General features: G+C 43.8%; 1 protein-coding gene across 4 annotated transcripts in view; it reads right to left on the reverse strand.

Moving 5' to 3' along the window:
- Positions 1–25320, reverse strand: part of PTGFRN (prostaglandin F2 receptor inhibitor) — a 72634-nt gene that overhangs the window by 26518 nt on the left and 20796 nt on the right. For 3 of the 4 annotated variants that reach the window (XM_056328268.1, XM_056328266.1, XM_056328267.1), the window contains exons 2-5: positions 16472–16837; positions 15216–15635; positions 11342–11725; positions 6531–6956 (exon numbers count right to left, since the gene is read on the reverse strand). In XM_056328268.1, coding sequence (XP_056184243.1) covers positions 6531–6956; positions 11342–11725; positions 15216–15635; positions 16472–16837 — 1596 coding nt within the window. Of the gene's footprint in view, positions 1–6530; positions 6957–11341; positions 11726–15215; positions 15636–16471; positions 16838–25320 lie in introns of those variants that run through there. The other variant, XM_056328269.1, reaches the window with a different exon arrangement.

Consider the following 25320-nt stretch of genomic DNA (forward strand, 5'->3'; position numbering starts at 1 on the left):
CTTAGTGTAGCTTCTTTTATTTCCCTTGAAAACCCACCCTAACAGCAATCCAGACACATTCAGCTGAACTCCCAAGATCAGTTGAATTTGAAGGACAAAAAAGTTGGGAGGTAATGGGAGAAGTCACCGTCCCCAGCACCCCCACATACACACCTCTGCATTGAAGGAGTTCGCTATACCTCTGCCTCCACATTGTGTTCTTTTCCCTTGCTTCTCATGCATTCGTCCGAGTACAAGCCTACCAGGAGCCTTGACAGCCCATTCGGCATCAAGAATGCCGGCAACACTTCCTGCTCGGTGTCCTGCACTTTCTTCAGCATTCCCTAAGTCTGCCAGCTCCTCAATCCCAAAAATCCTTTAATTACAGGGTCTGAGAAAATTATACATCTAGGAGCACAGCCCCAAGACGTGAAAAACACAAGCTCACAATGAGAAACTGAGAAAGTGAGGAGTGATTGAAATCAGAACCAGATAAAAGGAAAACGAGTTGCTAGTTCCTGGCACTGTGATGAAGAGACAACCTGCACACCCAGGTTCTTCTTAAAGGAGGGCTCGGTGCAGGTTACACAGCTTACAGCCACTTCCCAAAATAGCAGTATTTCAAAAATACAGCTAGTCCTACTTTCTGGACTTAGTCAGCTGCAGCGTAATCTACCTTCCCCCCTTTACAAAAAAAATGAGCATAGACACATTAAACAAAAATGATGCAGATCACCTTTACACAAGGTGAAACTTCTCAGGAAAAGGGAAATAAACAATGGTGAGATTGTAACACATTCCCCAAAAACTGAACTAAATGCAGCAATATTTATGCCCTCCCTATAAGAGCGACAAGATACTTGTCAAGATTACATTTTGCAGTGTTTTGCCTTCAAGCAGCAGTTTTCACAATGAGTAGACACAGCCCACAAGATGAGAAACCCGGTATGACAGCTTTAAATCAGTACTGTATAAAGCAGATCACAGTACAAAGCTATATAAAGAAACAGCAGGAGTGGCGAAGGCTGAGCTGCTTCTAGTGGTCTAGCTGAGCACAGAATTACTTGATACTCCACACCAAACCCCCTTCACTTACACCCACTAAACAAGTGGGAATACAAGAGCTGCACATTTAGGCACTCGGGGTACAGTGACAATTGAAGTTGCACACACAGAATCATTCCCCACTCCCTTGTGAGAGAACTCACCATGCACCTGAGTCTAGACCTCAAATTATTTTTTCCTCATTCTGCGTCCACAAGATTCTGCTATCACCCTCTTCATAAGGTTGCAACATTTACGAATCCAGCACAGATCAGCTTGCCACATTTTAGGAATATAGTGGACAATTATATTTTACCCCAGAAGGCGAAGCACAAACAGCTAGCTGTACTTTTATACTACGTGTTGCTGCTTTCTAGACCATACGAGGAGGCTCTGGGCAAAAGTCCCTCCCGATGTAAACATTCTTCATGCTGTTATCTCTGTGTCAGAACACTGGGTCCTAGACACTGAGAAAGAAATCTTGCATTTGGTCTCTCACGTGTGTGCTTAAGACAAACATCTTCAGATGATCAGAGCAGTACAGATGTAGTTGAGAAGAGACAACTCTCCCTACTACCTGGGCACCAAATTCCAAGCCACAGATCAGGCAGCAGTACACAGGAGAGTGAGTATCTTGTCCCCTGCAAGGACAGAGCAAACTTTGTTCCTTGGCATCCTTTCTTGACTTTCCATTTGAGGGCTATAGAAAATGCTGCTTTTACCAATTATTTTTACTAAAGAAAAAGGAGAAAGAAGTGGCGGTAGCATGGGAGAACAGCAGAAATGCCATCTGTACAGTTTGTGGAAGAGAACATCCGAAGTCCAGAGATGTAGCTGGAGAACAGCAGTAGAATTCAAAAGGGTTAGAAATGAGGATGCTGAACAGAGAACAGGGAGATATATTCTTATGAAAGTCCTTTCAAAGGATTTTTCTACCTTTTAAAAACCCAAACCTCCTTAGGTTGGATGACTACAGAAGGCAGAGGCGCCTCCTCTTATGTGAGACCATAAGCAATGCAGACCAGACTAGAAAAAGGGACACAAAAAACCAGCACATACAGGTGCTGAATGTTTCTTGTTGCAAGAAAGTCAAAATATCAAAGGAACATTTTTAACCTGCAATAATATTAGAGACCTGTGCATGAAGTAAAAAAAAAAAAAAAAAAAAAGCCCCATATCCTAAACAACTAGAAAGGCCTGGATCACCATTTTTAACAGTACATTTCTGTGCCAAAATTGTTCTCCTTTGGAGCGCTAATTACATTTTGTCTGCTGCTACCATCGCCCCCACCTAGAAAAGCATGTAGTTGTCTGTGTCTAACAGCGCACGTCAGAAAAAGAAAAGAGACCTAAGATTTGGCACTTAGGTTAGAAATAACAGTAATCTGCAAGGAAAGTTATGTGGGAAAGGAAGGCTTCTTCATGTTTCCTGTATTAACGGAAACTACTCATCAGATCTTATAGCATAAGATAGGCCAGAGAGGTTAAAGAACATTCTCTTTGAAGAACTACAGCCTAAGATCTCATTTCTAATCTGAGAGTTGCAATGTCTGTCTTGGCTGCTACGCTGCACACTTGCCCCTCTGCACACATGCCTGCAATCCCATGCAAGGTCTCACTTCCTTCTTGTAAAGTTCCATGAATGAAAAGCATGGCAAAACACACCCTGGTCGGTCATAGACAGGAGGCTGCAACCTGCAGAGTTTATGCTGGAAAGTGGTAGAGGAAGAGATCCTAAGTAAACCATACCCAAAGCTTATAACTAGTTTGGGCGCTACTCCAGGGCCAGCAGCAGCAGAAATCCTAGCCAAATGATTCAGATAAAATTTGAGTAATAAACTGTACTTTGGAGCCTGGCAGCGCACACCTCTGCCTTCCATCACTGGCCAGTCCAAGTGGTTAAGCCACACTGTAATTCTCCTGTTGCTCTCTACCACAAAGTGCCTGCTCAGCTTCAAGAGTACTTCCTGGGTAGTGACCAAAAAGAGCTTTTACCTAATTTAAGCCAGTCAAATTGCTAGAGAAGCTTAACAGCTACAAGGGCAAGGAGACCTTAGGAAACAGCACACACCTTCCCCGCACTCCGCTGACTTTGGTCAGAAAAGCAGCTCAATGGCCATGGCTAACAGTAACCTCAGAGCCTAATGTCTTGTCAGCAGCTTCAAGTAACACCATCTCAATATTCATAAAGATTTCTTCATCCCCCAGTGCACCAGCTAGATTGCGTGTACAGGGAATGCAGCAGACATTAAGGTAATGACAGCTTTGCCTTTGTACGGCGAGGCAGCTATACAACACCCGGAGGTACAATTGCAGCCCCTGCAGCTCTGAAAATACAGCAGGCGCGCTATGGCCTGCACCACAGCCTGATACGTGTACGGACAACACAACAGCCCTCCCCACTGCTGCACACACACACAACTAGACCACCTTTACTGGCCCACCCCCCTGCCAAGCAAAGAGCAGAAGCACTACACCCTCACAGTGCCACGGGCACGAGCAGCCCAGTCACCCCTGGCTAGGGCTCGTACACCTTAACTTAACGCCACCTTCTTGTTTCTACGCCCGAACTGGCACGTTCGCCTGGCAGCTCGGTGCCATGGGTAAAGGAATTTCTTTGCTCAGGAGGAACTGCATGTCTGTACTATGCAGTGCCTATTACACGCCAGCAATGGTAAAGACAAGTGGGTGGCAGAAACATCACCTGTTCTCTACTTGCAAGACTTTCTAAAAGATTAAGATGCCCTCGGTCCCAATTAAATGTGATGGCAGGGCCTGGGCAAGCATTTAGGACAAGTACCATCACGTTAAATACAATTATTTTGTAAATTAAAGACAGAAGAATTAACAAGCCCCCAAATAGCAGCACCTTTGGGATCTGAAATTTCAATTGAAAGCTAATGTTCTCTTTTGCAAAGAATTCCATGCAGATGCAAAACTGGCAACACTGGTTTAGGAAACAAGCACCAGTTCTGCATTCCACTACAAACAGCAACTGTGCAATATAGGCAGCACTCACATTCAAATTAATAAATAAAATTCTCTTTTTTGAACTATCAAACTTCTTTCTGGGTTGAAAAATCTGGGTTACAGATCAGTCAAAAGAGGTTTCCTCCCTTCCTCTACCCCATTGTACCGACTGGAATTTGTACTCTAAATAAGCAAAAACCAACAACGTAATTGATACTTTTCATTTTTGAGGCAAGATAAAGATGCTTTCTTTGTCACCTTGGAAAGGGTAGAAGAAAGAGGAAGAAACAAATCAGGCAGACCACGTCAAAAACAACTGTGATCTATGACAGCAATTGGCTGCATTTGCAAAGCTGAGTAAGCAGAAAGACATGTGAGCGTTAGTGGTCCCAACAGAACAAAACAGAAAAAGAAGATCAAAACCATCAAGTTAAAATGGGCAAATGTACAACTTATTATACAACATACACAAAAAGGACTTTGACATCTTCACGTGATGTTTACATTTCAAGAAAGTTTCCTTATCCTGATCACCCTCTGTGCTGACTGACCCACAGACACAACACAAAACAGCTTCTCCTTTCTCAAAAATTCAGAACAACCTTTTCCAAAGTGGGATTTCTCCCAAAGTGCTCCCTGCCCCAAGCACTGCTCTGAAGTTAACACAGGCGATGCAAGCACTGAAATAGTTGTTAGAAAAGCCTCTATGTAGGCACAAGCTATCCAAGGAAGAGGCAAATTTCTGTTCTCTCCTTAGGCAAACACGTGGGAGCCTGGCTGCTTGCTTTTATAAGCACTGGGAGCAGTCAGGGACTCAAATCACCAGAGATACTTGTCAAAACAACAGTCAGAGAGCAGAGGCAGCAGCAGATTAACTCCTTCATAGTTGCCGGCTACAGCACTGGGCTTGCAGCCGAGTCTGGAGCTTGCAGGAATAGGCTATGGCAGGGGACAGGGCACGCACAGAAAGGCATATCTGGGGCTAGGCTGCTGGGGTGGAAGGGAAGAACGGGCAATCAAACCCATATATTGTCACCCCACCCCTCTATTCCCCCTTATACACATGTAACATACTTTTTCAGGAAGAGAAGGTGTTTGTAGGAGAGCTCACTTTCACATCATAAATCTCCGAACTCCAAGTTTTGCCAACAAAACATACTTTTCAGCACGGGGACTATAACATTTACATTTGTGTTGCAAAATTAGTGGAGTTTTTGGAATAAAACCAGAAACAAGGGAATGTTCACACCTGTCACAGTTTGTTTTCCCTCAGAAATGTCAACACAGTCTGAGACTTTTCAACTCCAGCTGGTGTCTCTAGCTGCTCCGAAGGCGATGATCCATTACACATGCATGCACATACACACACACTCCGTGTTGTGGCATAACAACTGAACTAATTGTGACCAGCATTCAGCATTAATGAGACATCTCGTTCCTGCTGCAGAAGCCAGCTTAAGCAAAAAAAAATGACCTTTTCATGGACCACGCTTGGTCTGGGGATGAAGGGAGTACTGAGCAAGCAGCCCACCATTTCTCTCTTCACTGAAGCAGAATCACAGCAGCTCTCCAATTCACTGTTTAGGGATTATCCCTAAACAACTTTAAACTGATTTCAAACCACTTGTCTCTGAAATATAGTTCTCTGCCTGTGGATGCCAGAGCTAGACTGTTAAACAAATCCGTCAGGATAAATGCAGCTTAGCCAAGCACAGATTTTTGCCAGACTTTACACCCCAGGTTATCCTGTTCCTTCTGTCCCTATCTAACAGACCCTTTTGCATGACCTCACACCTAAGCCAAAACAGTGTCACTCTACAGGGCGTCCAGGATATGTACACCCATTATAAACTGGTGTTAAGTGATGTAAGTAACTTTAGCTTCTAAGAAATTCTCCCAGTCAGTTTAAATACTGACCAGAGCTAGTTTGCCTCTGCCTAAAAAAGGCCCAGAACTAAGCAAATCACTGAATTACTTTGCTCTGCCACCCACTTATTTTTTGATACTCCGGGACTACTACGCCCATGAACTTCCTCAGAACTGCCTTCTAAACACGGGCTTGTCAGAGAGAAGGAAAAAAACCCTCTCATACTGGCAGACAAAGAAGACTGAGTGACATTCCTCTTTTCACCTCAAGACAACCTTGTTGCTAGCAGCAAGATACATCCTAGAGATTGAAATACTCCAAGTCAGGAAAGGGGAAAATGAGCCCAGCACCACTGCTGGATGTCACCCCTGCCACAACAACAGCCCAGCTCCTGGAATTCTCAGCCCAGTTTGACTAACATATCTCCGCTTTGCACTTCCACTCCAAACTGTTGCATAAAACCGGTGAGTGCTGTTAAGTAGTTACTTCCCTCCACAAATAAGAGGCCTTTACACCCTTGTGTAAAGGGTGTAATAGTGTTTTTCCCCCTTCATAATACAGGACCCCATTTCCAAAGCCCATTAACAGGCCTTCTGGTTTGACGGGCCTACTCAGGAGGAAACTATCTCTGCTCTCCAGATCTTTCAGCAAATAGGTGCAAGGTTCCTACCTTGTGTAGCCCAGAAAATGCTGACAGATGCAGAAGTCACATCTTTGCGCTTTACCCAGCTGCTGTTGCGGTGCCTAGTCCATGCAGAGATGACACAGAAATAATCCCCTCTGTCACTTTCTGAAGTCCACTGGATTCTTAAACTGAAGGTGTCAACAGCCTTTTTAGAGAAGATTATTTCCCCGTTTTGAGTCCGCTCTCTGCTCCTGTCCCCAAGCAGCAGAGTCCAGTCTGCATCCATCGTGGCCAGGAGTTCCTTTGTCACTACATCGTCGCTGCGCAGGCGCTGCTGGTAGTACCAGGAAACTGTGAAGCGGAGGTTTGCTTCGGTGTCCTGTGCGTTTGCGATCCTGCAGTTGAGCTCTGTGGGGTCATCTGAAAACTTGGGTGTTTTAGAGGCATTCAGAAACACCTCATAGTCTGGCTCTGCAGGAGAGGAAACCCAGAAGAAAGAGGTTAAAAGCTACAAGCAGAAAGGAGAAAGTGTCAGACCTTATTAATAGATACTGCTAACTTGTAACATCCAGTCTGTGAAAGCACCTGAGCTTGAAAACCAAGTGGCAGAATATGTATTTTTCTTACAAGACCTGGGGAACGGGAATTTGGACTCCAGCTCTCAGACTTGCACCACTCTGACGCAAGAACCCCTAAGCCTGCATTTCCAAACAACAGCTTTCATTTCGTATGTCTAGTCAGACCATTTCAGAAAAATCAGGTCTAAGGGATACTGTTGAGCAAAATAATTCCCTTCTTTAGGCCCAGCCCCAAGAACCCACCATGCGGGTTCAGTTTCAGCCCAGCCAGTCACCTTTTGCACCTGTTCAAATGCCTGGGGCAGCCTGCAGCCACAGGAGACTGGTTATTATCTGGCTTTGCACTGACCAGACACAACCCATTCCCCAATTTGTCTTCAGGATAACAGGCAGTTTTCTGTCCTGAAATGTCTTTTCCACACTTCACCATCCCATCATGTCTCTACGATACAGTTTAAGAATGTTAAACAACCCAAAAAACAACCATCTTGCCCACCCAGACACCAAAACCAGGGGGCACGGGTACCAGCACTAGCACTGGCCACAGGCAGCACCAACAGCCACGCACAGTAAATTTCAGCAGGCACCATAATAAATACTAAGTAGATTAAGAGTTAAAGATGCTTAAAGATGCACAGATCAGAAGACCTTCACAGTCTGAACAGAGAAGTACATGCTGTACAGCTATGAGGCTGGAATACCTCAAGATTGAAAAGGAGTGCCTGAAATTCACGGGTTAAAAATGGGGCTGTTGTATTTAAATCTGGAAGAGCTGGCCATCCACAGCCTAAAAGCGATAAGGCAGCCACATGACTATTTTCTCTTAGACTACAGCAATAGTAAAGGAAAAAGATTACAAGAACCTCGCACCACAAAGGAAATATATTTATTTACTAGTGTTAGAACATTTTTCTGTCTTGCTGTCTACTCTAATTCAGAAAAAGACCAGCTTTCCAAGTGTTTGGCCAATACTCATCACATGGCTTTTACATTGTAAGCATTCAGCGCTCTATATTTATTTCTTGCTTTATGTTTTACTTGGCTTTTTGCCCTCCTAGAAACAATTAACTGAAGCTATAATTGGGGCAGAAAATGCAGTCCAAGGCTAAAACATAGGCTTAGCTCACCAACGAGCCAAGATAATAAAGCATCTTAATAGAACTGCTGTGCAAACTACGTGTGCACGTGCACTTTTGGACTTCAGATGCAAAGGATAAAAACAATTGTATCAAGCAAGCTGGCTGCTGCTGTGTCAGCTTGCAGAAAAAGATCTCTCACCATTAGGTGTTATGCATGCAGTGTCCTTGCATCTAACAAGAACAAGGGCATTGATACACACCGGAGTATCTAGTGATACTAATGGTGAGTTTCTGCAGTGTTAGGTAACACACAAGCATAAAAGTACCGTTTACAGAAGTCCGTAGTACCTTCTACCAACGAAGTGTAGATTTCTGCACATTTCAGTGTAAGTAAGGCAAAACAAAAAAGAAAATGCACAGAGTCCCTCTGCTGCAACCAAGGCAGAGATTATTAATGGTGGCAAAAATCCACTTTTGGTGTAAGTCTCCATAGATCCTACAGCTACACTACGCTTCCTGTCTCATTCACAAAAGCCTGGTCTTCTCCAGGGCCTCATGATATATTGCTCACGCTCTGCAATTTTTTTATCTTTCCTCCTCACCTCCCCTTCCCCTCTAAAAAGAAGGCATTCAAGACCAATTGATATTTTCACAGCAACAAAGACTACAAAAGCAGAAACTGTTCTCTAGACAGGAACACAAGACAGAAAAAGCTGCAAGAAACTTGAGTTCTTAGAAAATCACTTTAGGTTTGGTTTATTTGTGTGCAGGGGAAGGACTGCTAAGAGTTTTGGCTTTGACAGCACCACTCCAGATAGGCGCTTCACCCTGACAGACACTCAAACAGCGGATTTAGGAAGAATAAAAGGCTGGCTGGATAAACCTCATTCCTCCACTCTGTCAGCTGTCGAAGAACAGCCTCACTAACAGTTCAATGACTTAATACTCCAGCAGCTCTTAACTTCCATTAAGGAGGAGGAGCTGGTAAATTCTGGATGCAGTTGAAAACCTCAAATGCTGAAAATTTATTCCACTTTCTCTTGCCCTAGCAACCAAGCATCTGCTGAAGAGCAGATTTTACTCTCTCCTGTTCCCAAATAATGCCCAATTGGAATGGAAAGAATAAGGAATAGTCCTACAGGTACAGGCACTATGAGAGAGCACATGAGCATGCAGCGCACCTATGCACACAGGAGCATGGGTGCATGCATGCACATGCACACAAGTGGAGAAAGGAGGGAATGCTCACGAGCTGAATGTGCGATTTAAACAGCTTAAGAAGGACAGGAAATGAAGACGTTCCATTTGTGCACTTCTAGCACACAATACAAGTAAACTTGGAAACAGCCACAGCTTAGCTCTCTGTACAATACAAAAATGCAAAATTTCAAGTCATTGGTACTGGGATTTAACCTTGTGGTATAGCTAGCTATTTCTGAAAACCAGAGTTCAGAGCAGGTTCTCTGTATGCTGGCCTCGTTCAGTACTTTTATGATGGAGGAGCTCTGCCTTTGTAACTGGACAGTACCCCCAGCTCCTGATGACTAGAGGCTCTGAATGGGTACATTGAGAGGGTTTAGGCCTGGATACTTGCGTCCAGTTAAAACTGGGAACAAACACCAACTACTACAGCTGTGTCAGTTCTCCCCCAGCTCACATCTAGGTTCATTGATGCTTCCAACACAATCAATACTTTGTGGATTTTATCAGGTACAGATACCTTATCTACAGCATCCTGCAACACCATCCTGAGTTTCATTGCTTCGAAACTGAAGCTATTCTCTCCCCAAGATTAAATTAGCAGACAGGATGGGGAGGTTGACATATCTAGACCTATCCCTAAAACGATAGACTTTTCAGAAGTTTTGCAGGAGTTTCATTTTTAATATTTCTCCCAAGTAACTGTACTTCTACAGATATTTGCATAGAGATCAAAGCTTAAGAGTTCAGCTGGGATAAAGCAAAGGAAAAGCTTTACAATCTGCAGCATGCATATGAGACAGTGGATCTCCAAAACAGATTTCTCTTGGGAAAGGGGTCTAGGGAAAGATACTGTCAGCCTGCTCTTGTAGTCTAGGTTGATCAGATAAGCCTGTTGAATCTTTTACCTACAGCTCCTGTTCATCATTCAGTCCACAAGTCTTAAATGAACAACTGTTAAACACAGCTGCTTCTAACCAGCCCCTTGCAAAAAAAACCCATGGACATTGATGGTATTAGAGCTGTAAGAAGGGAAAACCACCAAAAACAACTGGGGGATAAAGGAAGGAGAGAATAAAGAGGTCATCAAGTTTCCCTTTAAGTAGATTCCCCCTCCCCCTTTGGTGAATCAAAAGAACTTGGTGCAGAAATGCTGGAGTAACATATGGAAGCCATAACTTCAAGTGCACAAACAATCCTTTGCTTGTCCAAAAGGCTAAATATTCTCTCATCTCCAGGACTGAATTACAAAAAATGCACCCCGCTGTGCAGAATGTTAAATACTGCAGGAAAATCTGTTTTACTGGTCACTATGCTAATCAACACTGCTAGCATGAAGTTAGCCACAAGCCAGGTGTCTCCCACTCACTCACACTACTCAACAGCAACGTGACATGGTCTCGTAAAATGGACTTGTGTGTTGAGGGAGGAGAATAAAGCCGTATAGAGTCAGGTCCCGTTCTAAATCCATCAGCAGGATGTGGTTTCTCTCTAGTGATTAAAACAAAGCAAAAACCCAACAAGTCTGAAAGTTATTAGAGTTCATTATGAAGTTGCCATTATAAATAGTTTTTATGGTATATGACTCAAAATCCAGGGGAAGCATCCGATATCACTGTGTTCAGAGCTCAGAGAGAATGCCTGTTACCGGATCATAGCTCTGCTAATGGTACAAGAGTGGTGAAAGAGGACAACATGACAACAGGAGCAGCTTCAGCCCCTGGAAAACAAGGCAGGCTTTTAAGTTCAATTGCAGACTGCTCAATGACACCAGAAAGTGGAGTACACGGGTGGGACATGCAGTAATAGATCCTAAAAGCCTATAATGTACAAACCCCAAACCCCGTAAGATAGATCAGTACTTTTATATGTGAGAGAGATAACCTACATAGAGATGATCGATGCAAACGAGAGAGAAACTTGCACAGAAGTGAGTTTGCAAGGTCCTCTCCCTTTTCTGATGCGACCAAGGACTGAGTCTGAAAGCAGAATCACTCACCTAGTGCTGTCACCACCACACTGACTGGTGCAGATGTCCTCTCCACCACCTTATGCCAGCTCCCATTGTGCAGTGGTACCCAGACAGCTGCTTGGCAGAAGTAGTAGCCAGAGTCTTCCACATCCACATCACGCACTAACAGGCGATAGGCATTCCTATCTACATGGCTCAGGCTGATGAGAGTTGACTCACTGACAACAGAATCGTGGTCCATGCTCAGCAAAACCTGAGCATCTGACAAGGTATCATCAGGTGATGCAGAAAAATACCACATCACCTCTGCTTGGAAAATACCACTTCTGTCTGTTGTGATGTTGCATATAAGATCCAGGGAGTCTCTTTCAGTCACAGACACATTGCTTGTTGAGATGACCACATCTAGAGCTTAGAAATGAAGAGACAAAATTCAAACAAAAAAATCCATTAATTAATAAAATAAATATAATAATAATAATTAAAAAAAAAGTCCAAAGTTATCTAGGAATTCATATTCTGACAGAAGCTTCTGAAGTAGCTCAGTAGCCCTACCTTCAAATGCCTGTTGGATATTGAGCTGCATCATCTATTACAAGGGAAGTACACATCATCAGTCAAGCAAGGGATGCATGATGAGGCCAGGGGGAGAAAGGGAGGGAGAACAGGGTTTTTATAACTCAACAGCAACTAGTCCATGAAGGCTTTATCCCAATCACAGACTGCATGTCAACTTTGCACAGCAAGAAAACATGTGCAGGTTTTCCCATTCTCACAGGAGGGTCAAGGTGTTCTGGGACTATCCCTCAGAAGAACAACTGTCCACTGAAATCACTAGGAACTACATCAGAACTCCACTTGGTTTCTGCTGAAGTGCTTTTGAGCTCCTCCAACAGAACAGATTTGGATGAGAGGCAGCCACAGCCACATGTTGGGAGTCCTGACTGACCTCAGGTGTGTTACAGAAACATGAAATGGAAGCAAGCAGAAGGCAGCAATACTCCCTGTACTGCCGATCCCTCCACTTACTGCTCTGGCCAACAGAAACTGCGGACTTTCAAACAATATCAATAGCCACCTAAAGCACATTTTAACAAACTCCACTGGCTAGTGAGTATTTTTTATATACATCGCACATATGGTCATACCAAGTATTCAAATGGGACCTTTTGCATTCTGTAGGTTACCAGGCTGGCCACAGCTTTATTAAAGCAATCCATGAGATTGAAGTGTCAAGACCAGAAGCAAAAAAGCTGGAGTTAGTTACTGGTGAGAGGTGAACCAGGGTTGCTGTGTATGTTGTTTTCTAAACCTCAGTGCAAATCATTCACCAAGTTACCTGGCCACCACATGTCTTCACTTGCTCACTCCTTCACTCCACATTGCCTAAAGATTAGATTTGGATCTCAGTGCAACACCGTTCCCACAGTGTGTAATGCAGCTGCTCTTAAAAGTCTCAACTGAGGCCAGTAGACAGGGCTGCTACAGCAGCGGCTCTTCTCAGCAGACCTACAACCATGTTCATGAGCAAAAATATAGATTCCTGCCTTAAACAGGCAGCTACATCCCTGGTGCAGATCTGTGACTTCTGTGTAAAACCCTGTTCTACTACCTAATAGGTACCCATCAGTAAAAGCTTTCTAGAATTACCATCAGGTATAAAGGCCAGAGCCAAACTGAGCAGCCACAATTACTGTCAAGAAAACCCAGCAATACTCATCTCATCGCTCAGCACCTGACAGCACAAAGCAGTCAAACTGAACAGAGAGCAGCAAGCCCCACCCAAGCGGTAAAGAAAAGTCCACTATCTGATGAGTATCTCACTGGGACTTCCCTCACTATCTCATCATGGGATCGCAGTCAGCAGAAAAGGCTAGTTACTTTGACAGACTAATACCAACACACGAAAGACGACTGATCTGCAAGGTCAAGAGCAGTATTTCATGAAAACAAAAGTGTTCTGTGGAGAAATAGTGACAAGCATGGAGAGTCTGGCAGTGTATGCATAGAGAGGGACTCCATGAAAGTTTACCCTCATGTACATTCTCAGCACTCCTTTTTTGGTTACAGACATGTCCGAAGACCTTACTTAGAGTTATATACCTGTTGTACAAGGCACTGTTAAAAAAAAGACATAGGAGAACAAAGTCAGGCCCAAAGACATCATGATTTTAGGAGGTGAAAGTGATGGGCAAGTAGACAGAAGAGCAACAACAGGCACGCACACACAGAGTTACACAAGTAACCTGTGCATGGCTTCCTTTGTTAGATATATTAATTCATCTTTTAGGGGTTTTGTGGGGTTTTAAGTTTGGGGTTTTTTGTTTGCTTGGGGATTTTTTTAAGTTTATTCTACAAATTCAACCCCACAGTATACAGCAGATGAGAATGAGGGAAGTGCAGCAACCAAGCGTACCATTTACAACTCAAGTTCATTTTAGCATGCAAGTGCAGAGGTTTTAGATGTCAGCACAAGATGCTCTACAAGTCCTACAGGATGTGTGGGTAAAAGTTTCCACAGCATTTTGGTGGAGAATAACCTATCCCATTTAGCATAACCTAAAAAAAAACAAACCCTTCATGCCCCTGACAAAGTACCAGTGCTTCCAATGACTGAGCTAAAAATGACGGCCAAAAAAATCCTAAATAAAAAACTCCACAAACAAAACCACATTACCACCCAAACCACACAAAAAACTGCACTATTACTGCTCCTGGCCATCCTCACCCTGTTTTCAGCCATTGATTAAACCCCACCTACTTAAACCAAACTCTCCAAAAGTGTGACAAAACAGAGAATTACAGCTCTTAATTAAGCAAACCCTGCCTCGGCAGAGAGCACCTGCAAGCTTTACTGTGTAACAGACACCCTGAAAGAGAGGGGACAGATTAGTCTGTGAAATTTGACAGGATCAAGTACCACCAGGATACTAAAACTACATCCAAATGAGCCAGCCAAAAACCCAGCAGTTCTGGGTTCTCCCTATGGTGATTAAAGGATTACAAAAATGAAGAGATACCCTTACTGTCTGAACACTTCTAAAATATCATCATAATCTCACATTTCTGAGGGATCATCACTGCCAGTTTTTCCACCTCTTGAGTGACAAGATGCATCACCCCCCGCTTTCCCTCCTCCAACTAGCAGTGGTAATGCTAATGCAATTAAATGCTTAGTGCATCTACTCCTGAAATGCATATGGGCAGGGATATCTGGATATCCTCAGCACAGCACTACATGTATTTTTGTCTTCTTAGTCAAGCGTGCAATGATGTGTTTAACAGAACCATTACTGTCCTAGATCCCTGCCAACACGGTGGAACAATCAGACCCGTGGATCCAGTGTCAGTGATAAAAATCACTAGATTATTTGTCCTGTTAAATTATCACCACCTTCCTCCTTTCTCTTAATCTTTCTGTGCTATTTTAATAAACATACAGAAAAGCTTCACATCTGTCACTGAATCACAAGCCACTTTTACAGGGGAAGTGCAGCTGTTTAGTGCTATGGGGCAAGCCTACGTTAATGAGAGAGCAGAGAGAAGGTTTGGGGTGCTCAGGGATTAAATAAAGTGTTTATTGAAGAAATATAAAACCCAGAAGCAATCTGAAGTGAACTATGGATGAGAAAATCTAGGTCTAAGCATCTGAGAGGTTCCAGTCAATCCTTCCATGCCATCAACCCCCTTCTCCCTACAATAAAAGCTAGAAAATGCTTGGCATAATTTTTCTATCAACTCAGATGTAAACAGGACAGCTATCCAAACAACATTCTAGGTTCTCCTGGAATGTGCCCTCATTTAGTTCAGCTTATGCAAGTTCTGCTCTCAAAGCATCACAGTCTGGACACAGCACTGCTGTAGCTGCAAGCTGTGACCCCAGCCCATCAGTAACACTCACCAGTCCGTTGGATCGCCACACTTGCTATCTCCACGCTCTTCTCCTGAATCTTCTGCCACGAGCTATCTGCCCCTCTCACCCACTCACTCACAAGACACCTGTAGACGCCACCATCCACTGACGAGGCCTGGGATATAGATAACCGATACGTGTCATTCGCTCCTGTGTCCAAGCGGATATCTCCATTGCGGTAGCGTTCTTCATAGCCGGGACCTGGCTGGAATTTGCCTTCATGAGTCAAAGATAGGATGTCCCGCCAAGTGGATCCACTTTTTATCTGCCAAGTCACATGCAGGTGAGTATGCTCCGGTGAGGTGGTGACGGCTGAGCAGCGCAACTTGAAGGAGTCACCCTCAGACAGTCTGAGAGACATTGAGGAACGTGCTTTTGAACCACTCACCGATAAGCCATCAGAAATCACTATTTAAAAAACCAAAAGACACAAGCATGATAAAATGGAAGCAAGAAGAGAACACCCACACTGACCTGTTCAGGTATGAGGCAGTAAAACTACCACAGAACAACACTCGGCCAGTCATTCCTTCTTCCACACAAATATATTCCAGGAACAAGAAAATTCAGCTGAAAATCCATTAAAGGAAGCGCTCCACTTTAAAGAAGCCAAGACAAGTGTTCATTTATCCTTCCTCTCACTTTAGTTTCTCATCCACACATCATCATTTGGATTACTTCTACCCAGAACCATCTTGATTTTCAAGGGAAAAAAAGACACTAAAAAAAAAAAATAGTCTCCCAAGTTACTACTAAAGAACCCTAAATGAGAGAACAAAGCTAGAGCATGACTGCAGCATCGACATGCTAAAGAGGAAAAGGAAGATTACCTCCTTCGTATATAAAGATCCCTAAATGACACTAAACAAGACAGAAGACAGGTTGTGTTTTTTTCCTCAAAGGTAGCCTCGCTACCCAGAGGCTTAGGGACATTGAAGTTTTGCAGACATCTTCAGAAAACCCAGAGCTCAGTTTTCCCATTTTTATTTACATATTTACTAGACAGAAAAAAGGAAAGTGTTGTTTATAGTAAACAGCCTCTGTTTGCTTCTTCACCCCACTTGCCTTTGCTATCATACTTTCCATTTTTCAATTTTGGCTTTAGGAGAATTAAGCAGGAACAGAGAGGGAAAAAATCCAAACCACAATGCGCTCATAAGCAATAGAAACATAATGTTCTTAAGGGTACATCTATAATCAATATTGAAAACAAATTTAGAGCACACCTCACTCTTCAGAAATACCTTTCACTTGGACCTCTGCATCATAATTTCCCTGAACGGTGGCATCAGTGCTGGGTGTGGAGCATTTGTATCTCCCTTGGTCAGTTGGCTGGATGTTTCTAATCACAAGTTCCACAGCATCGTTGCTGCTCCGTCTCAGTTTGATATCCCCGTGGCCCACACGTTTTTGGTACTCCTCAGAGGTGAATGTAGAATCCCAGGTACTCACTATCCGCACGAAGTCAGTCTCCCGGGAGAACTCCCAGTCAAAGTTCTGCTCGCTGGGTCCATCGTAGTCACTAACACTGCAAGGTATCACCACCTCCGTGCCCATGACTCGAATAAGAGGACCTTTGGGCACCCTCACAACACGCCCTCTGCAGAAAGCTAGGCAGGAGAATAAAGAGAGGGAGAACACATAGTTAACAAAGGAATTACCAGGATAGACAAAAAAAAAAAGTAAGGTTGGACATCCCACTCTGCAGAAAGCTAGCACTAGTAAGAGCAATTATTTCCCATTAACATTTGGTCTCACTGGAGCAGGAACCCCTAAACACATAATGTCTGGTTTGGGCAATCTTTGTTTCACTGCTTATTTACTAACACATTAGGTAATGAAATCTGGGAGCAGGGGGGAGGACTAGCCGTAGATCCAATGGGTAACAGTTCCTCTACTACAGACCAAGTGCTACGTAAAACACTTTAAAAATATTAATAAGTGGTTTGCATTACTACAGTGAGAGCATAATCTTATCAGGCACTTTTATAAGACTTCTGCTGACACCAGTAGAGGGTTTGAAGTAGAAAACTAACTCTCCCCTAGCTTGAGGGCCATGAGAACAGTAAGTTAACATTCTCCAAAAAAAAAAAAGCATGGTCATTTCTGCCCTGAAGGGTCACAGCTTCTCTAACACAGGTAAACTCCCTTGCCTTCCTAATTAATTTAAAAGGAAGAACTGATTTCAACACAGTTTGCTTGAACGAACTTCTACAGCCTCACCTGTTTCTATAGCACACATCCCCTCTTTGGTCTAAGCTCCAGAACACGGGAGCATGAGCAGAGCAGGCTTCCTCCAGAGCAGAGGAACACATGATGTTCACACCGTGTTCTCTGGGACTGTCTCATTAGAAGGATAGAACAACAGCAGTTCTCTGCAGAAGGCTGGCAAAACAGTAAATTATGCTCCAGGCAAGAATGTGAACCACTTAAACTAGCCAGAGGACCTAGCAAAGATGCAGCAGGAGACTTTTCTGGTTGATTTGACTCTGTAGCCCAAAGAATAACCCCAGCAGCTGCATGTGGATTTTGGCAGGTTCTTACTTCCCAAGAGAGCGAACTGCTTGGATTCATAGTTCCAACCTGAGAAATCTTCTCAGAAAGAGAGGGGTACTACCTAAACTCAGTCTCCAACCATGAGCATCCTACTGCACCCCACCAGCTCCATACCCATAGCACAATATTTTAGCAGCCAGGTAGAACAGAAGCCAGAACAGTAAAGGACAGATCCTGCTAAAACCAAGTAGATGGCCATAACATCAAAAGCAATTGGACCAGAAGGTTGGTCTGAGATACCATAAAGGCAAAGCCAAATTTAAAGAAATCACCCATCAACACAAAGTCCAGCAATGCACAACAGCTCTAATTCACTGGCTACATTGGGAAAGCCACTGGCTAGTGTCAACACCAACACACTTGCTGAGCCTTCCCCTCCTATCACTCTGTACGTCTTCTTGCTGTAGATTAAGACCCTATTCCCTGGTTTAGAACCATCATGCCAATAGGTACACAGGTGTGGGCAAAGAAGTTAGTCTTGTGGACAGAAACCACCCACTGGGGAACATGTTATAAAGTGCAGCTTGTCCCCTCCAGAGTAGCATGGAGAAGGATGTATTAAAGAATCAGAAAACTACACAAGCAGCTGTACACACTGAGCAAAACTACAAGAGAAAAAGCTTATTTTTATCCCTAGCTACAGTTCAACGAACAGTTGAACCAAGGACTGACACTATCTTTGCCTCCCCAGTTCATAACTCCCAGCACACTCTTTGCTTTGCAGGCTGTTCACGTGTACAGGCTCAGTCATAATAGTCCAACTGCCTCATTGCCATGACCTTCTGTATTCAACATTAGTACTTCATTAAACTTACTTGTAATGCAGACTGAGGTTAATCTCTTACCCCTTATATCCCTCCCAGAAGACGGTTATTATGTACCTGATCAAGTGATTGACTAGTCCTAATAAGAAAGCCAGACTTCCTCTCCAGTTCACGTGTGAATGGTGCAAAGAAAACCTCCACTGCCTATGTACTGTTCCACAACCAGATGTCTTTAAGGACATCTCTCTAAACACCAGCACCATATAGTAAAATCATTGATACAGGAAGAGTAAAACCATTGATACAGAAAATCAACCAACAAAAAAAATCAAGCTGTAGGGCTCCAATATACTTCCTGACTAGGTCTTCAGTGGCAGCTCCATTCAATCCTTCAAGTTATTCTCTTACAGAAAACAGTAACAGCAGCAGGTAAGCTTTAAAGCACTGCCTGATAGCCAAACCAGCTTCCAACAGACCACCGTGAGAAGTCAGCTCAGGATCCTGACTGAGGACACTCCTCACGTTGATGTCTCTCTGGAAAATACTCTCCTGTGACACTAAAACAAGCAGACAACACTGTTCTGTATGTGTTTCCAGCTATAGACCCACATACAGTGCACTGCACTAATCCAGTCGAGAGGCGACAAAGGCACGACTAATGTGGCAAGGGCTGCACATTTGTGTCTGAGATTAGCACAGACAGCTCAGTTTCTCTTCTTCCAGGGTCACTAAAGACCCTTTAACACTAAAGGAAGGTAAGGGGTGATTAGCACCTTCATAAGAGAAGGCAGGCCAAAGCAAAAGATAGGGTCCCAGGGATTGCTCAGTGGGTGTGCTCAGCACCCGTACCCTATTGCTGTAAAGCAATGACTATCCCCCTCCCCCACAGCACAGTCCCAAAAGCAACTCCAGTTTAACACAAAGTTGCAAGGATGGCAATGGAACAGGCTGCAGGAGAGAAGAGGGGACAGCCTGTAACAGTTACAATTTTATACTTTAACAAGCAGTAACAAATGGGGTTTTTTGTTAACATTTTTTGTTAGTGCTTGTAAAGTTTGTTTCTGTTTGTTACTGCTAAGACAAATTAGGATTCTCGTAAGGCAGGAGCACACAGAGACAGCATCACCAGGTAAGAGAATGAGACCTTACTGCAGAGCATCCATCTGCTGTGCACTGCCCACAGGTGAGCAGGACCACGCACAGGGCAGACACTCCAAGGGTCAGCTGCATTTCTAGGTGACCCAAGAGGCTCAGGAACTAGCAAGCTGTGGATTCAGAGTTCTGCCTTTTGTCCTGCAACAGTCAACAGCAATAGTATCCCTAGCTACTAAGCAAGCTGTTAGGTTCTTTGCTGTGCATTAGGGATTAACATTTCATGTAACTGTAGCAGAAGGCACAGAGCTACAGACACTGATCTTGGCAAGATGTGAGCTCCACATTACCCTGGCAGATAAATGAGGGGCTTTTACAAATATTTTATTCTTGCAGTGCCCTGTATTACTGGCATAGACCCTTCTCCACCTTCCCAGAGCAGTCAAAGTTCAGCTTTCATGATATGAGAGCTTCAAACTCTGTAAATTTGTTGGAACGTTTATTTTTCATGACACCTAATATATTTCACTGTTAATATAAAGTGACATGTTCTTAATGAATTCACTTGAATCCCATTTAACTGCAGAAACAGATGGAGCAGTACAGAGTAGTGTATACACTAGTGACAGAAAACAACAGAACTTTGACAATTCAGTATTTTTCAGTATCATGGAGACCACCAAAGATGTGTATTTAGTAGGAACTCAGTAACTGGCTCTGTGTCATCAACTGCAATGCTGGACATCAAACCTGCCTGAGCAGAAGATTAACGGCGTAAATACAAAAATTTTTACAGAGTTACCAGACTACCAGAAGAAATTGCAAGGAACAATTTTCCAGAAAAAAAAAAAAAAAAAAAAAAAAAAAAAAAAAAAAAAAGATAATGGAGCCCCTGTAAGGAGGCCAGCACACAAACACAAGGGATGGAATTTGTTTCTTGGGCTCGTTAGACAGATGACAGGACTAGCAGGCAACACTGGTGCTTCTGCTGGGCTGGGCCAGAAACATCCATGCAGCAGGGCAACCACAGAGCCTTCATGGCTGTTTGTCGAGCACTTGATTAGAGGATTCTCCCAAAGGAATGCATGAAGTACTCCGCCAGGAAGACGGACAAAGTGTGGCTCAAGGTAGAACAATAAACTGGGGCCTGCCACATTAATAATAGAGAGGCAAGGTAGCCCAGACAAGGCCTAGGCAGTTTTGAGCTACCATTTGTTCCCTAGCAATGGTCCATGAAGTATTTAATTTGTCCCATCACCAAGATGCACCACCTCACTGCTGCCCTTAAATGAAATCCTTTCGAAGAGGAGAACAAGGAAAGCAGATGACTGAATAGATAGGTTGTGAAGTCCATCCGAGTACATTAGATAGCAACCTGTCATTTTGAGGATAACCAAGAAAAAAAGGCAGCAAAATTGCAGCAGGATCTACAGAACAGGTGGCCTGTTTAAACTCTCAACAAACCACACAAGGAAAGGGCTGGTGAGGATTTCCTCTTGCATTAGGGACATTGCCACAGACAAGGAAAAAGTCTCCTAGGAGCCTCATCTCTGTACAAGTTTTGCATCTACGATCTTTTATGAAAGAAAGAGATGAAAAATAATCTGTGGAGTTGCCCACAAGGCTGAGAAGGTACTACCATTGCAAGAACACACTTGCTGCTCCACCACTCTTACACAAGGTGCTTCCTTCAGCTGGCACTAGACAGCTCTAATAAGAAAACATGTTCTCTTAGCAGCACAGAGAAGGAGGTCGACTCTATGTCTGCCAGCCAAAGGCAAATGCAACGTGACATGCAGCAGGAAGCCAATTAAGGCCAAAAAAGTAAGAGCTGAAGAATGAGTAAATTGGCTCAGACTAAGCACTCAAGCCTCTGCATCAGAAAGACTTAACACACAGAGTCCAGCTCCTCAACCAAGGCAGTCACGGGAGACACAGCAACAACTTTGCCGATGCCTTTCATCTTGAAAGAGCTTTCCAAACAAAAGGTTGCTTCACTTGCCAACTGAACATTACCATGTCTGGGAAGGAAATATGGCAGCCCGTTCAAATTCACAACAGTTTATGACAGGAAAAAAATACTGCAGCCAACTTTGCAAATGGTGGCAACAATTTTCCCTCCCTGAACTCCATTTATTTTCAACCTAGGCACCGCTTTGCTGCAGCACTGTGTAAATGACAGGATGGAGCAGAGACAACCCTTCTTGTGCCACACTGGAGAAGAAATGAATTCCCTGCCATCAAAGCTGTGCAGTCGGCCTCCTATTTCTAGCAAAATCCCAAATCTTCCACTTCTGGACTACACTGCTTAACTACAATATTTGGTATTCATGAAGCCATTTTACAGAATGGAGGAAAAAAAATAATGTATTTTTTGCGTCTCCTTTTGTCCCACCAGAGACATGTCCCCACAAATCCTCTTCCTCAGTTTTGACAGAGAACTGATCAGGCTCCCACTGGGAGGCATTCAGTGACTTTCCCTAGCAAGCAGGCAGGTGAAGGGACAGACAGCACGCCACACATTCACGGGCGCTTCTCTGGGGAAGGAGAACCAAAACATATCACCATGGGAGGCTATAATCCTTATCTCCAGTCTTCCCCTTTTCCCCCAACTCCAATTATCATCAGGCAGCTACACATCAAGAATGTCATCTGCGACTATCTGGGAGAGAAAGAACAACTTATAGCAAACACTACTACAATGTTTGAAAACCTTTTAATACTGTTAATGCAAACATTTTTTTAAAAATATATAACATGATTTTCCCAGAAGAGACATGTACACAAACAGCATGTTGCTTTGGGATTTCCTCCCCTTTTTAAACACAACCAATTAACTTTTCTATCCTACACTGTATGAGAGGAAAAGTCAGAGAGATTAAGCAGAATAAAAGGAATTTCTTTAAGTACCAGAAACGCAGCTAACTATTGAAATTTCTTTACTGGTCTCAAAAAAAAAAAATTTAAAAAAAATCTAAATAAGTGACATCTCTTACCATTCCTGCTTAACACATGACAACATCATACTCTACTTTCCAGTGCAGACAAACACACAGTAGAGGTTGGGATCTATGCTAAATAAAGTGGTAGGTTCTTGCTACTCTTTCCAAATTACAAAATTCAGATCACTCTAATCTGCAGAAGCAACCCGCACCTTACAACCAGATAGCCTGCACAGGGAGGAAACAAGGAGCTCCTTTGAGTCAGACCAAATCTGATTTCTTATGTTGAAACTGTAATCACCACGGTAGCCTAGAATCATCTGAAGGACACAAGACACTGTCCACGTCTTGCAAGCCAACAGTACTGTTACACCTCCCTGACTGCAATACTCCCTACCTAAAAAAAGAATGATAGATTTTTGTGTCTTGAAAGATCTGCAGCATATAATCTGAAGATATCAGAGAAGAGTGAATGAAAAAGTCCATGAAAGAGACATTTACATTGTTCTTTCCCAGGCGGCTAGGATTCTTTTTTTAGATAATGTAGAGCTCTTATCAAAAGGAATTAGCCTGGGTGTAATTGCTTAAAACCCATTATCTCTATCAGGATGAAGAAACGCATACTGCATCTTAAGTGAGGCCTCAGAAATGCTATCAAACTGCAAGGCTGCTGGATTGCTTTAATCTCCATACCATCTGAGTTATCTCAGAAAAGCCACATATCCAGCACTGGGTGAAAAAGCAAGTACCTTCCCAGTTGGACTCCACCTATACCATGTTGATTAAGATTCACGTGAAAGGATTAAAACAACATATGCTGCAGCACAGTAACGACCTGCTGTCTTCCCCCTTCACCCCCCCTAACCCACCACCTCCAAGAAAAGGTGTTTCAAATGCACCTAAGCAAACCACAAGGCTTTCACTAGGACACAGTTCTTAATTATCACAGAACCACAGAATGGTTTGTGCAGGAAGGGACCTTAAAGCTCATCCAGTTCCATCCCCTCGCCATGGGCAGGGACACCTTCCACCAGACCAGGTCGCTCCAAGCCCCGTCCAGCCTGACCCTGAGCACTGCCAGGGATGGGGCAGCCACAGCTGCTCTGGAAAACTTCCAGTGCCTCACCACCCTCATAGTAACGAGTTTCTTCCTTATGCCCAATCTAAACATACTCTCTTTCAGTTTAAAACCATTGCTCCTTGTCCTGCCACTACAGGCCTTGGTAAAAAGTCTCTCTCTGTCTTTCTTATAAGCTCCCTTTAAGTACTGAAAGGCTGTAATGTGGCCTCCCTGGAGCTTTCTCCTCTCCAGGCTGAAGAACTCCAAGTCTCTCAGCCTTTATCCATAGAAAGGTGGTTCTGCCCCTCCTCTGGCCCTGCTCTAACAGGTCCGTGTCTTTCTAGCGCTGAGGGCTCCAGAGCTGGACACAGTACTCCAGGTGGGGTCTCACAAAAGCAGACTAGAGGGGGAGTCCCTTGATCTGCCGGCCACGCTTCTTTTGATGCAACCCAGGATAAGGTTGGCTTTCTGGGCTATGAGCACACGCTGCTGGCTCGCGTCCAATTTTTCATCCACCAGTATCCCCCAGTCCTTTTCTGCAGGGCTGCTCTCAATTCATTCATCCCCCAAGCCTGTACTGATATTGGGGATTGCCCCAACCCAGATGTAGGACCCTGCATGTGGCCTTGTTGAGCCTCATGAGGTTCACATGGTCCCACTCCTCCAGCCCATTCCTCAGGGTTCCCCTGTGTGGCATCCCTTCCCTCTAAATAAATCAACCGCACTCTCAGCTTGGCGTCACCCACAAACTTGCTGAGGGTGCGCTCCGTCCCACTGTCTGTCATTAATGAAGATACTGAACAGTACCAGTCCTAATACAGACCCTAGAGGGACATCACTTTTACTCATCTCCATTTGGACACTGAGCTGCTGGCTGCAACTTTTTAGAGCCATCCAGCCAATTCCTTATCCATCAAACAGTCCACCCATCAAACCCATATCTCTCCTGTTCAGTGACAAGGATGCTGTGTGGGACTCTGTCAAGGGCCTTACAGAAGTTATGGTAGGCAACAGTTGCTCTTTCCTTAGCTACCAATGCAGTCACTTCATCATCAAAGGCCATCAGATTACTCAAGCAGTTAAGTTACGCTACGGTGCATCTTTCCATTTCCAGGAGTCCTTCTACGTAGCTGTTAGATGTTTGCTGCCTTATACAGCTAGTTACCCAAGCTGTATCTGTCATTAATGGAGAGAAGCTCTCTGAAAAACTTCTCTCCCACTGCTGCTTCTAATTAGAGCTGAGGGGGACAGCCACCTGAGCTTAATAGAAAAACTAAACAGATTTTCCATGCTTCTCCTTCACCCCTTTTAAAAAAAATAATAAAACCCAAAAAAAACCTTCACCAATGAAAGAACCCACCACTCCCACTCTAAAAACATGAGCACAATGAGTCACATGAACATCCAGCGCGTCAGACCTGATCTGCTCTGCCCAACACAAGTGCCTGAATGATGTTACTTAGGATAAATAGATAGTAATTGGCAAGTTCAGATCTGGAAACAGCAGTCAGAAGTTCTTGTTATCTAAAAAGACTGGGACAGAAAGAGAATGATACTTCACCACATAAAAAAAACAACACAACCAAGCCACTACACCACTGCAGATAGTCCGCAGATTGCCTGATCACTGCCCAAAACCATCTGTTTTGTAAAAATTTCACTGAACTGTCTCACAGGAA

The sequence above is a fragment of the Falco biarmicus genome, chromosome 2 (genome assembly GCF_023638135.1).
Source record: "Falco biarmicus isolate bFalBia1 chromosome 2, bFalBia1.pri, whole genome shotgun sequence".
Taxonomy (NCBI): Eukaryota; Metazoa; Chordata; class Aves; order Falconiformes; family Falconidae; genus Falco; species Falco biarmicus.